Below are 13,991 nucleotides of genomic sequence, written 5' to 3'. Positions count from 1 at the left end.
AGTTAGGATCAAGAGGGACTTTATATCTCTCTTGAAAATTATTGTTTTACTATTAGTTAACCTCTTGCCTTTGTTTTTTTTGCTGGGTTATAATAATTTCTTCCATGACCTCCTAGTGAGGGTTGCAGGTACATCATAAAGGTTGTCAAGGCTTTGGCAACAAATGGAAGCATTGGGAAGAATGAAGCAAAGCTTGTGACAAGAGGATTGATCCGAATTGGATCCATGAAGATTATCACAGTGCCATGATTGTGTTAAGACAGGACAGAGTTTGAATTTATGAACACAGAGCGATCAGGAAGACCTTTGGACAATGACAGTTTGTAGCCAGTGAGGAACGACGAGGACCTCGGTCAAAGCGTGTTGACCGAGGCCCATGGAGACCGCGCAAGAGGCAAAACTAGCACTTGGGAAGCCCGGATCGGGAAAAGGAGGCCATTTCTGATGCGCGATTAGCACTAATCGCGCATCGCTGGGCAAAACCCCTCGAGAAGGAAAAAGCCCCGAAGCGCTCAGTCGCATGGAAGCTGGGAAACCGTGGGGAAGGCGCTAAGGCGAAAGGCGGGACCCGCGCTCCAAAACCAGCGGTATATCGGGGGCACCCTTGGGCGGTAAGCGGATTTGGAGAAAAACGAGCGATTCCATTCAGCGCCCGACGCGTGTCCGGCGGATGAGAGAGAAAACCGCCGCTCATCACGCGCTAACAGTCGAGCAAGTCAACCGCGCGAAATGAGCGAATATCGTAGGATCTGGGGGCTCCAGATTTGACTGTGGAAATCCCGCCCGATGGAGAAATCGGATTTGACAGGGGATTAAGCTGCGGCATAAAGAAGTTTGAAGTCCGATTTGATCGCTGAGATGGCGGATGACTCATTTCACAGTGTAACCAAAAAACCGAACTGTTGAGGACGAGCTGGCACAGTCGTGAGAGGACAAGTGGCCACTTCCCTGTGGGCCGATGGCGATGACGCAGAGGCAGGGAACTCCAAACGAACAGCAGCAGGCGATTCGAAGGGGCGGAAGAGGAAGCGAGCAGTCGTGAGACAGATTGGCTTTAAGCCATGAACAAAGACAGAGAAGACACAGAAGACAGAGAAGAAGACGAAGACAAAGAAAGCGAGAGCGAAGAAAAAGACAGTGAAGCAAGAAGCAGAAAACAGAGAGTCGAGCTGACCTAAGGCAGCATCGAGCAGACAGAAAGCTTGAGAGGTTCAAGCAATCCCTGAGAGGATCTGTCGGGAATTGAGCACCACATTGGGCTCCTTCCATTAAAGACCAGAGAGGTCAAGACTTGGAAAGGAAAAGAGTCTGTGCACTCTAGTGGCTTGGGGAATCCAAGAACCACCCTACCAAGCAATATCTGTTTCAGGAGACTCAAATTGAGCTCCTCATTGTAAATCTTTGCTTTAAAGACACAATAAAAGAAGGCCACCACTGGAAGTTGGACCGGAGATGTAGCCCTGGAGAATAGGGTGAACTCCTTATTAATTGTTGTGTTCTTGTATTTGCTTACTGTGTTTCTCTCACTGTTTTCCACTTTCCAAGTGTTTGTGTATTTTGCAATCTGATCGATCCGTTGCCTAAAATGACATAGACACACACCAACACATGAGTCTGTAATACCTTCATTAAATAATTCTTTAACTGAGATCACTCAAGAGTGATTTTCAGATCAAGGATTCTCCCATAGTGATTTGAGTTCAAGAGGGAGAAATTGTACTAACATCTATAACTGTGCCTAATGAGTGGAAGAGCTCCTAGTTCAGACGTTTAAGTAGGTCAACATGTTTGAAGGATACTATGATGGAGGAAATTGTGTTGAAGAGAACTCAGTGGTGACTTCCAAGTGGATCTACAAGATTAAGTATGCAATAAATGGCAACATAGAGATGTACAAAGTGAGATTCATAAGGATTCTCCTAGAAAGAGGGAGAGGAATATGAGAAGACATTTGCTCCAGTTGTTAGGTACACTTCTATTAAAGCTATTATTTATGTTGCGAAATTGCATCAGGTGGATGTGGAGATCGCTTTCCTCAATGAAACAATTGAGGGAAGAAGTGTACATAGAGCTACCTCAGGGCTTTGAGGTACATGAGAGGGAATCTCATGTTTGCAGACTAAAGAAGGATTTGTATAGACCTCGAGCATGGTATTCTTGGATAGATGGATATCTGATGAGTCTTGGTTGATCTTGTTATCATATGACTTGTTTCTGATTAGCGTAGAAGGACTTATGTGATAGAGGGAGTAACAGTGGGAGGATTTTCTTTTGTGATAGAGGGAGCAATCAAGCCCTGCTTCGGTGTTAGAGGGAGTTTAACCCTAAGTTTGAGATGAAGGATCTTGGTTGGATACATTTCTAAAACTAGAATTGTAGCAGAAGTTGGGTAAGCATATTATCATGATTCTTGAGTGATTTGGGATGATGGGCAACTAGTCCATGGCCATCAATATGAAGAAGCTAAGTGGCAGAGGGAGAATCTAGGATTGCTACAATAGGATTTGCTTTAGCGTCAAGTAGTTGTGGTGATGGATCTAATGAAGCCGGTTAGTTTATGGTTGAGCTGAGGCATGTAACACAACATGTGTTGAGGTACTGACATAGTACATGCCTAAAATGATGAAGTACAACTATAGGGATATACAGATTCAGATTGGGCAGATAGTCTTGAAGATAGGAAGAGCACATCAAGATGATGATTTAGTTTGGATTCTGCTTGGGCAAGAAGCAGACATCTATCACACTTAGGACTGTAGAGGCCAAGTATATTGCAACTAGTTTGGCACGTTGTGAAGTGGTGTGGCTTCAGAAGTTACCAACAGGATTGTGTAATCATGTGTAGGAGATGACCGTGATGATAGGTCGAAGCACATCGAGATCATGGTATGACCACATCTAGGGCATGATATAGAAGGGAGCAATGAGGCTTCAATGCATTTCTATAGACAAGTAGGATGTTGACATTCTCACAAACCCTCTATCTCAGGTTGAAATTTGTATACATCAAGGACAAGCTTAGATTAGTTGAGAATGCTTCCCTCAGTCAGAGGAAGTGTTGATGTTGTAGCATGAAGGGGCATACATTCTCCCTAGGCCGGGGTATTGACAGGTCAAAGATATTGACTAGGGGCCATGTAATGTGGCTAGGGAGAATGGCCCAGAGAGAATCAAGGCCTAGAGTGCTCCCCCAGATTCAGTGCCTTTATGTTAAAATTGGCAACTAGGGCCAAACTCGACCTTGGACAGCTCATATGGTGGAGATGATATTTTTATTGGATTCCTCTTTATAAGAGGTGCAAGATTGATCTAAAGATCATCTCATTTGACAAGTAGAAATGGAGTTATGAATTTATTTCTTCTATGGACAAATTGTCAAGGTCGGCCAGAAGTCTAATGTAGGCTCATGAATCCCAATAGACGTGTCTCTTCACCCTCAACGTTGTGTATATATACAGGGGTCATTTTCCTCATTTGGTCACTCATCACGCACACGTCTTTCTCTCTCTTCATCTGTTTGGGTCGTACAAATTACAGGGCAGCCTATTCTTCTCCATAGGTGCAAAGGTTTGAGTGAGATTTCTGTTCTCTATGTTGACTGGGTTGCAGTTTGCGTTGACTAGGTTGCAACTAGCATTGACCGGGCAACATTTGACCTTGTTTTTGTGGGAATATTTCTGCTTTGGCATCCGCATTCTTTGGCACAAAAATCGAGATTTTCTGTGCTGTTTGACCAGCGTTGACCGTAGCAAGTTTGATCATAGGTTTGATTGTGCATTCACCAAGTTTGACCAATTTCTTCAGGACTATTTTGTGTTGATTTGGATTGTTTTTGGAGGTCGAGTTGACTAGGTTTGATCGAGCTGAATTGGAGGAGATTTACTGCTGGTTCGACCAACGTTGACTTTTTGGTTAGGGCATCCTGTTGACTGCAGTTTGACTGGACTGTTTTACAGTGATTGGGCAAGTGAATTTTGTATATTGTACTCTCTCTCTCTCTCTGCCGAACTTCTGAAGAATAATAAGAAGACTTGATCAAAGTGTTTCCCCACATTGGGGTTTTTCCCTGGCTTCCGCCAAATATTGTGTCCTCTTGTCTTGGCTTGTTCTATCTGCATTTACTATCATGTTAGTGTGATTACTAATTGAAAATTGATATTGGGTTAATAAGAAAAGTTGAAGTAAATTGCTTGTAAGCATAGAACATACCATTGTTAACATGGTATCAGAGCTGAGGTGAAGACAAAGCCCAAGTGAGAGTGAAAAGAGCAATCATTGAGATTTGTTGGACAACGACAAGATTCAATGGCCTCGTCATCTTACTTCAAATCTGATGACAAGCACAATGATAAGTCTAATTATCATGCATGGAAGATGTTTCTTGATTTGACTTTGGAAGAGCAGGATGTTATGGACTATGTGCAGGGAATGATTACTGATTTTCCTTCAAATGCACCAGTTGTCGCTAAGACAAAGTACAAGTAAGGTGAAGTCAAAGCTACGAAGATCACCAGGGATTCTATTAACAAGCATTTGGTTTCACATATCTCCGATTTGAACACATCTAAGGAGATGTATGACAAGTTGGTTGGCATGTTCAAAGTTAACAATGCAAGCCAAGTCCTCTTTCTCAAAAACAAGTTGAAGGACATAAAGAAGGGAACAGGTGAAGATATTCAATCCTACTTCATGAGGATTACCGAGATAAAAAATGATCTTCTTTCAATTGGAGAAGTTATTGTTGATAGGGAGCTCACTCTCATTGCCCTTGGAGGTCTCCCTCGTGAATGGCATGTGTTCAACACTATATCCTCAACAATGATAGGATTCGAGGGTTAGATGAATAGTTGACTAGATGTACTCAAGAAGAGACAAGGATGACAGAGAGAGACATGCCTTCAAATACGAATGAACGTACTGCATTCTCTGCTCATGCTAAAAAGAAGAACAATGCAGGTTCAAAGAAGCAATGTGAAGGAAGACCAAGATTCAAAGATGGAAGGAAGGGAAGATGCTTCATTTATAACAGGTTTGGCCACTATGCTAGGGAGTGTTCTAATAGAAGGGATATACCTTGGGATGATGACAACAACAACCACAACAATTTTAGGGGCAACAACAATCAAAGGAATGACAAATTCAACAACAAAGGAAAAAGGAATGCTCTCGCTACTCAACATGGAAATGGTCAACCTCCCAAAAGATCAAGAAACTCCAGGGATGATGAATCTAATGTTGTAGATAACAAGCAAAAATAATTTTATCTTATATCTGCCCTCTTTATTGTCTTTCCTCCGGATACCTTGGGAAATTGGTTGATTGATAGTGGTGCCTCAAGGCACTTTACTGGGTATAAGGAAGCTCTTTCAAATCTGATAGAAAAAGATACAAATTTGGAAATCATTCTTGGAGATAATGCCTCCTATCCCGTGAAAGGAGTTGGAAATGTTACTCTTCAATTAAATCAAGGTAGCACCATTCATTTACAAGAAGTACTCTATGTACTCGATCTAAAGAAGAACCTGGTATCCATTTCGACAATGGAGGACAAAGGATACAAGGTGGCATTCATCAAAGGAAAGGTAAGTGTTTGGAAAAGAAATTTGAAAGAAGCATTTACTCTTGGATTCAGGGTTGATAGCCTATATCAAGTTGGAGGAAGCCCATTGGGAGCTATGTCTTGCAACACATCTCTTCAATTCGAATTATGGCATCGGAGGTTTGCTCATCTCCATTATAAGGCTCTACCTGATGTGAGGAAGATGGTGACAGGTATGCCCGAATTTAAAGTAGATCATGAAGGTGTTTTTCAGGGATGTGTCGAAGGAAAACATACAAGGGGACCATTCCTCTCAAGTGATAGCAAGATTACTGACATTTTGCAATTGGTTCATTATGATCTATCTGGTATGTTACCCGTAGCATCTTTGGGAGGATATTTATATTATGCTATCTTTGTGGATGATTTCTCTCGCAAAACTTGGATTTATTTCTTGAAGAAGAAGGACGAAGTGTTCACATGGTTTCGTTCTTTCAAAGCCTTGGTCGAAATTCAAACAGGGAAGAAGATCAAAATATTGAGGATTGATAATGGAACCGAATATGAATCAAATGAATTCAATGACTATTCTAGAGACGCTGACATTAATAGGGAGACTACTACCACATATACTCCAGAGCAAAATGGTGTTGTTGAAAGGAAGAATCGTTCTATTATAGAAGCCACTCGTGCCATGCTTCATGATCAAAGCCTTCCGAAGCTCCTATGGGCAGAAGCTTCCAAAACTGCCGTGTATGTTCAAAATAGTGGACTCCAAAACTCCCGAAGAAGTTTTCACTTGTAAGAAACTTGATGTTTCTCACTTCAGAATTTTTGGTAGCCCTGTGTATTTTCATGTGCCGAAAGAAAAGAGAAGCAAATTGGATGCATTTGGGAAGAAAGGACCATTTGTGGGCCACAATGAAACTTCTAAGGCATATAGAATTTATGTGCCTAGTCAAAGAGAAGTGGAGATAAGTCATGACGTCACCTTCGATGAAGATGTTGCCTTTGGGAAGATTAGTAACCTTCCTATTCCAAGGAAGGACAAAGAAGCAGATACAAGAAAGCGGGGAGAACCGCAGGATGAGTCGATGCCCGATGTTGAAGGACCAATGGATCCTAGTGATCCACCTCCTCATGAGCCCTCCTCCTCCAAAAGGAGACCCTCATGGCTTAGGGGAATTCTCGAAGATGCCGAGAGACATATTGTACCAAGGGGGACATTTCGCAAAAGTAAGAAGCCGAATAGTAGGTACCAAGGGTACTTAGCTGCCATGAGCATCATTGTTCAAACTGAGCTTTGCACATTCGAAGAAGTTGTGAATCACCAAGTTTGGAAGGATGCTATGAATGAAGAGTATGAGTCGATTATGAAGAATGATGTCTGGGATGTGGTCCCTAGACCCAAGGACAAATCCGTTGTCACCTCGAAATGGCTCTACAAGATCAAGCATGGAGCTGATGGAAGTGCTGAAAAGTTCAAGGCCAGGTTTGTTGCTCAAGGCTTCTCTCAAAAGGAAGGTGTGGACTACGATGAGATATTTACCCCAGTTGCTCGATATACCACCATTCGTTCGATTATAGCCCTTGCTGCCTCGCAAGGATGGAACCTACACCAGAGGGATGTCAAAACTGCCTTCTTGCATGGTTCAATTAAGGAAGAAGTCTATGTAGAACAACCAGAGGGTTTCGAAGTTCAAGATTGTAAGACACATGTATGCAGGTTGAAGAAAGCCCTCTATGGTTTGAAGCAAGCTCCCCGAGCTTGGTATGAAAGGATCAACAACTATCTGACGAAGTTGATTCGAACCTTTACTTTAAGGTTGAGAATGATAGACCTCTCATCTTGGTACTTTATGTGGATGATCTCTTTCTGACAGGTGCAGATCCTCTCATTCATCAATGAGTGAGTTGGCTTTCGAGTTCGAGATGAAAGACCTAGGACTGATGCATTATTTCCTAGGGTTGGAGGTCTGGCAAAAGCCAAGTGAGATTTTCCTTTCTCAAGGGAAATACATTGTGAAGCTACTTGAAAGATTTGGGATGGTGGATTGCAAGTTCGTGACTACTTCGATGGAACTTAACTTCAAGAAGTTATGCGGAAGTGCTGCTGGGCCCGATTTGGGAAATCCTTCTGAGTATTGTCAACTTGTGGGGGACCTAATGTTCTTGGTGAACTCCCGTCTGGACATATGCTTTGCAGTGAATACATTGAGTCAATTTATGGTCGAGCCTCATCACAGACATTGGATTGTTGCCAAGAATCTTCTGGTCACAATCACCTATGGACTGAGATACACTGCCAGGAATGTGAGGCTCCATGGTTATTCTGATGCTGACTGGGCTGGCAGTGTGGTGGATCGTAAGAGCACATCGGGATGTTGCTTCTCACTAGGTTTTGCTTTGATATCCTGGATGAGAAGGAAGTATAAATCAGTTGCTTTGAGCACTGCCGAGACCGAATATATTGCTGATAGTATGGCCTCCTGTGAAGCTATTTGGTTGAGGAAGCTCTTTAGTGAGCTGTTTAGACATGTGTTGGATACCACTGTGATCTTTTGCAGACCAAAGTTGGATTCGTCTTTCTGAGAATCCTGTGTTCCATGACCACTCCAAGCATATTGATATCAGGTACCACTTTATCCGAGATATGGTACAACGGGGAGCAATAAGGCTCCATCACATTCGGACTGATGATCAGGTCGCATATATTCTTACAAAGCCCCTAGGTAAGGTCAAACTCTTAACCTTCCGTGAACGACTTGGAGTCGTGGAGAGAACCTCTTATGAGGGCCCTGTTTGAGCTGGATATTCAGCTCTGGGAGCTTCGGGGGACTCAGGGTACTTCTTGGAGCGATGAGTGACCATAGGGTGAGTGGTTCACCTTCCCCTAGTGGTGCACTGTGTACAGGGTGAGTGGTTCACCTTTTCCTATGGCATATGAGCAGGATGAGTGGTTCACCTTCTCTTGCTGATACATCCTACCCATGCAGTCCGGGACTCATGGGAAGTACCTCTCATCTAGCCAATGAGTAGGGAAATGAGGATAGGGACCATAGTACTACCAATGGACGCATCGTGTACTACCGTACTCCCTATGCTAGGATGTTTGATATTGATCTGGGATCAATGGAGACTGACTTCGGGTTAGTGGAGAGTGGTATGATACACTCTCGATCATTTCTTCTTCATTATTTCTTCATGGTTCAGTAGAGCAGAGCAGAGCAGGGATGACAGGGATGGTACAGATTGACAGATGTTTTGGCAGGTGGAGTTCGCCCCAGTTGAGAGGGAGTGTTAAAATTGGCAACTAGGGCCAAAATCCACCTTGAACAACTCATATGATGGAGATGATATTTTTATTGGATTCCTCTTTCTGAGAGGTGCAGGATTGATTTAAAGATCATCTCATTCTGACAAGTAGAAATGGAATTATGAATTTATTTCTTCTATGGACAAGGTCGGCCATAGGTCTAATGTAGGCTCATGAGCCCAACAGACGTGTCTCTTCGCCCTCAATGTTGTGTATATATAGAGGAGTCATTTTCCTCGTTTGGTCACTCATCACTCACAGATCTTTCTCTCTTTTCATCTAATTGGGTTGTACAAATTACAGGGAACCTATTATTCTCCACACGTGCAAAGGTTTCATTGAGATTTTTGTTCTCTGTGTTGATCGAGTTGCAGCCAGCGTTGACCGGGCAACGTTTTACCTTGTTTCACTGCGATTTTTGTGGAAATATTTCTGTTTGGGCAGACCATATTCTTTGGCACAAAAATTGAGATTTTCTGTGTTGTTTGACCAGTGTTGACCGTAGGTTTGACGGTGCATTGACCAAGTTTGACCGATTTCTTCGGGACTGTTTTGGGTTGATTTGGACTGTTTTTGGAGGCTGAGTTGACTAGGTTTGACCAAGCTGAATTGGAGGATATTTATTGCTTTCTGGTTAGGGCATCCTATTAACTGCAGTTTGACTGGACTGTTTTACAGTGATTGGGCAAGTGAATTTTGTATATTGTACTCTCTCTCTCTTTCTCTGCTGAACTTTGAAGAATAATAAGAACACTTGATCAAAGGGTTTCCCCACATTGGATTTTTTCCGTGGTATCCGCCAAATATTGTGTCCTCTTGTCTTGGCTTGTCTTTTGTGTTTTATTTATGTTCTATCTGCATTTACTATCATGTTAATGTGATTGCTAATCTGGAAATTGATATTGGGCTAATAAGAAAAATTGAAGTAAATTGCTCTTAAGCATAGAGCATACCATTGTTATCTAAAATTAACACTTTAGCATCGAGTAGGCATGTTACCATTCAATTGGCATGTAGGAATGGTAATAGCCTAGGGTTTCACCATAGGTCATGGGTGTTGACTAGGTTCCAAATGACGACTTGTTGAGCATGATGTTAATGTAGGATGCTTTCCACATGCTTTTGTAATAGAACATGAGGTTCATCAACATAGCAAGCTCTTTCAACATTTTCTTGGGATGGAGAAATTTTTCAACAATAGATCATCTGAAAAAGTTATTATGAATATCTCCCTAACTAAGAGGGAGTGTTGAAATTTGTAGCTACAATTGGTATTCAAGTTGGCCCTAAAAAGAAAATGAAAAAGAATAAAGTTTAAAATTTAAAATTGAATTTATTTTGCCACCAAAAAGCCAAGTCTACCTCTTCCATTGGACATCAATTCGTTTCACTCAATTATCATATCTTTTGTTCATCTATGCGAAGGAGAAAGGAAAGAAACAACCTGAAGTTTGACCAGTCTAGTCGAAGCATTGACCAAGCATTTCATCTCTATTTGACTTTGCAGTCTGAATTCCGAGGAAGGTGCAGGAGGCCGAAATTTCTCAGTTTGACTAGGTTTGACCTGGGTTTGAGTTTGAATCTAATTGACTGGAAAAATCAGACTGTATCTCTTGTTGAATTGAATAATTTCTCTAGGAAAAGGTTGCTGGGTTTTTCCCTAAAAGAGGGTTTTCCCGGGGTAAAAAATTGTCTCTTTATTATCCTATTGTCATTATTGTTTTTATTGTTGAGATCTTCTGTGTAATTGCTTAATGATAAATGTGAAGTTTGAACACAACAAGGATTAAATTAAGAAATCATTAAGTAATTATCAGATAAGGTGGTCTTGAAAAAATCAACATGGTATCAGAGCGTATGGTGTACAATATTCATTTATGTCTGTAACTAGATGGGAACTTTTAGATTTTAGAATTTCAAGGAAGATGACAGGTTGATCATTATGTGGAGTTGAAATATTCAATGTAGACCCATTTTTGAACATTTAGTTAGATTTACTCTACATCATCATATCAATAGGGTGATCATTGATGAAACACTTGATTTTGTATTTACAGTTTTTTTTTTTTTTTAATTGTATAAAACATGATGCATCATGATTTCAATCTAAGGATTTATGAATTATCTAATGATTTCAGTTCTAATGTTGTGTTTCATGATAGTTTTGATTTTTAACCAGTGTGGAAAAAGTCGAGAAAAAATCATGATTAAATCCCCAAAATGCGATTATTTTGGCTAGCTGATTAAATCGGCCGATTTTTTCCCAGTTGAAAAAGTCGGGATTAAATCGGGACTTTTTCCAAAAAATCGTGAATGAAGTAGTTTCTTTAACGATGATTTTTTTTTTTGGTTGTTTTCTCGAAAAAATCGGGATTTTTTTAAAAATGAATATTTTTGTATTTTTGTATTTTTTTTTTTTTTTTTTGACTTTAACGACTTTTTCAACTTCTGGACCCTTGCCAATTTAATCCCGACTTCGACTTTTTCCACATTGTTTTTAACTTTGAATATGTTTTTTAAAATTAAAAAAATATATATAAAAAAATCTGGTGGATCCAAATCTGGATCCGTATCCATTTCCATTTCCTGGTGACTTAGCACAAGTGGAGTAAAATGTCAACGTTGACTAGAAACATTTACATGTTTATCTGATATGATCAAGCATTAAAACTATCAAGCTATTGTAAGTGAATTTGAAGGAAAATTTTGATGAGATGCGTAAAAGTTAAAGATCAGTTTATCATAAGCAACTTTCCTAGTAGGGATATTGCTTCTTCCCGGTGAAGTGGAACAGTTTCCATTCTTTCTTTCATTCTTTATTTTCATTCCTGCGAAAAGCACATATTTCTTTGACAGGCATCTGATGAAGTTGTTTATTCTCTATATTCATCAGCTGTTGAACAGTTTGTTGTCTCTCGTACCTTTAGGGGACTTAACGGGTTTTAGTTTTCTCTAACAAGAGAATTCTGTTGCATTGGAATACAGGGCTTCATTAGTTTGCTTTGCCAGCAGCAGTGCGATTTTACATTGCGGTATCCCTTGGAAATGCATCTATTATTGTACTCTTTTTCTCTTGCAAGTTGATACGTAATGGAAGTTTGCCCGACAGAACTTAACTTGTACTGCAGAATATTTTGGGACGAGGATATTGTGAAATGAGTTATGGATAATGGGGAGAGCACAATAAACTGTAATGGATAATGAATAAAATACTTTGTTCCTCTTTCTTTTATGTGTTCAACCTTTTAAGCAAATTTCACCTCCAAAGTATAAAAAGGAGTTGTCAATTAAATATGTTGAGACGAAATATTTATTATGACAAGATTCTCTGCTCTCTTTTTGGTTCTCTCATTATTGGTTTTTGTACATGCAAGAAGGAAACAGATAAATTGTTACTGATGTAAGAACAATACTTCGTTTGTTGTTGCAGCTAAAATCAACAGTTGGTGAAGTCATGAGCTCACCTGCAATAACTTTGTCTGCTGAAAAGACTGTGTTAGGTTTGCCTTCAAAACCTGAAACGTTAATCAAAAGGAGACTGCTATATTTGGTTATAAAGGCTCATTTCTTTTAGGGCGTGGGTCAAAAGTTTTAGAATGTCAAAGGGAGTTGCTACCATATGTTTTAATGGATTGAAATTGACTGACTATCTTAAATGTGCTATCAAGCACTGCAGATGCCGCTGTTCTGATGCTGAAAAACAAAATCCATCGAATTCCCATTGTAAATGGAGGAGGCCAGGTTGTTGGTAAGTAGGATTGACCAACATTAACTTTTTATAAAAGGTTTCGAGGATTGCTTGAAAACGTAGGAAGCTAATTCTTTGTTCCTGGGTGCAGGTATCGTCACTCGTACTGATATATTCAATGCACTGGAGGGCCTTCCTAACTGAATATGTCCTTTTTCCATGTCAATGGATTGCCATGAATATGGTTTTATAGTGTAAATATGGTTTTTTCAAATTTATAGGTGCTTGGTATATAAATAAATAGCCGGATCTTTCAAGTATTTGCAGTGTGTTAACGACCGCACAAATTGGATGTCCTTATTCACTTGTGTGGGGATAGTGGCAAGTAGAAGCTTTGTTGTTGCATTTACACCTTTCTGGTACAAATCAGGGTTAAGCTCAACTGATGGGCATTTTTGTTTCAGTTGAGTATTTATTTCAGTTCTCTGAATTCGGTGTAGTACTTCATGTTTATGGCAATTGAAAAACTGTGTCTTGATTATATTTTTAACGTATGGACATGGTTATATCAGATATGAAATGGTTAGAACTTAGCTACGAGACGTTTGATAATAAATGTTACAAAGCCCTTGGCTGACTTGAATTTCCAAATATAAATTCATTTTTTCTTCTAAGTGGTGCTAGGATGATGCTAGAAAAGACGGGCCCAAGAATTACCTCTTTCATTTTCTTTTCAAAAGCGAAAACTAATTTTCTTTACAATCATCAATCAATTGGACAAGTGTACGAAGAGTATGGTTGTGACTTTGTTAACTTCATAAAACCGTTTGTAATTATCTTGTATCTTCGATGCTTTTTAAAGTAAATTCTGTTATTAGTATCAAGATCTCCCACCATGGTCTCTTTGCCCCTTTGTCACATGAAGTTTCTAATGAGGTTATGCAGGTCCTTATTTTGCCCCCAAATTTTTAAGTTAAATATTCATATTCATAATTGAGGACTTGTCTCTAGATCAGTTCTCCATATCTCAAGAGGATTTTATATGACAAGGCTTTGTTAAACCTTGAGAGTTAAGATCAGCATTGAAACACGTTTTGGCACATGTAAACATCTTAATAATAATTCCTAAGTGCACACAAAACATAATTAGTCTTATGCTAAATTTATAATACCTATCATTCCACCCACCAATTGAAGCATTGGCCATTGTTTTCAGGAGAGAGGGAAGATGTTGCTGCATGTGGTCTGTGGAAAAATACAGAAAAATTCAACGACCCTGATCATGTAGCTGACCTTAATTAATTGTATTAGATCCCCGACAATTCTGATGAGACAAAGTCAAGCAGCAAAAGTGCGGAATAAAGAACCCAATGATGTGGATGAACCCAAATCCAAATTGGATCAGCAAGAACAAACCCAAACCCAAATTAGGCTGGAAGAATAAATAA

At 40.0% G+C, this 13,991-nt stretch overlaps 1 protein-coding gene across 2 annotated transcripts in view; it reads left to right on the top strand.

The window, feature by feature from the left end:
* The window catches only part of LOC149190194 (inosine-5'-monophosphate dehydrogenase-like), a 55,329-nt gene extending 42,236 nt beyond the window's left edge, over window positions 1–13,093 (top strand). For both annotated transcript variants that reach the window (XM_089412069.1, XM_089412070.1), the window contains exons 3-5: window positions 12,286–12,355; window positions 12,532–12,603; window positions 12,695–13,093. In XM_089412069.1, coding sequence (XP_089268195.1) covers window positions 12,286–12,355; window positions 12,532–12,603; window positions 12,695–12,747 — 195 coding nt within the window. In that variant the 3' untranslated portion in view covers window positions 12,748–13,093. The remainder of the gene's footprint in view (window positions 1–12,285; window positions 12,356–12,531; window positions 12,604–12,694) is intronic.
* Window positions 13,094–13,991: the final 898 nt, after the last annotated feature.

Source organism: Pinus tabuliformis, chromosome 3_1, assembly GCF_031772625.1.
Source record: "Pinus tabuliformis cultivar Carrire ecotype Pingquan chromosome 3_1, CPIR1, whole genome shotgun sequence".
Classification (NCBI taxonomy): Eukaryota; Viridiplantae; Streptophyta; class Pinopsida; order Pinales; family Pinaceae; genus Pinus; species Pinus tabuliformis.
Note: the sequence above shows the minus strand (reverse complement) of the source record. Positions and strands in the feature narration are given on the sequence as shown.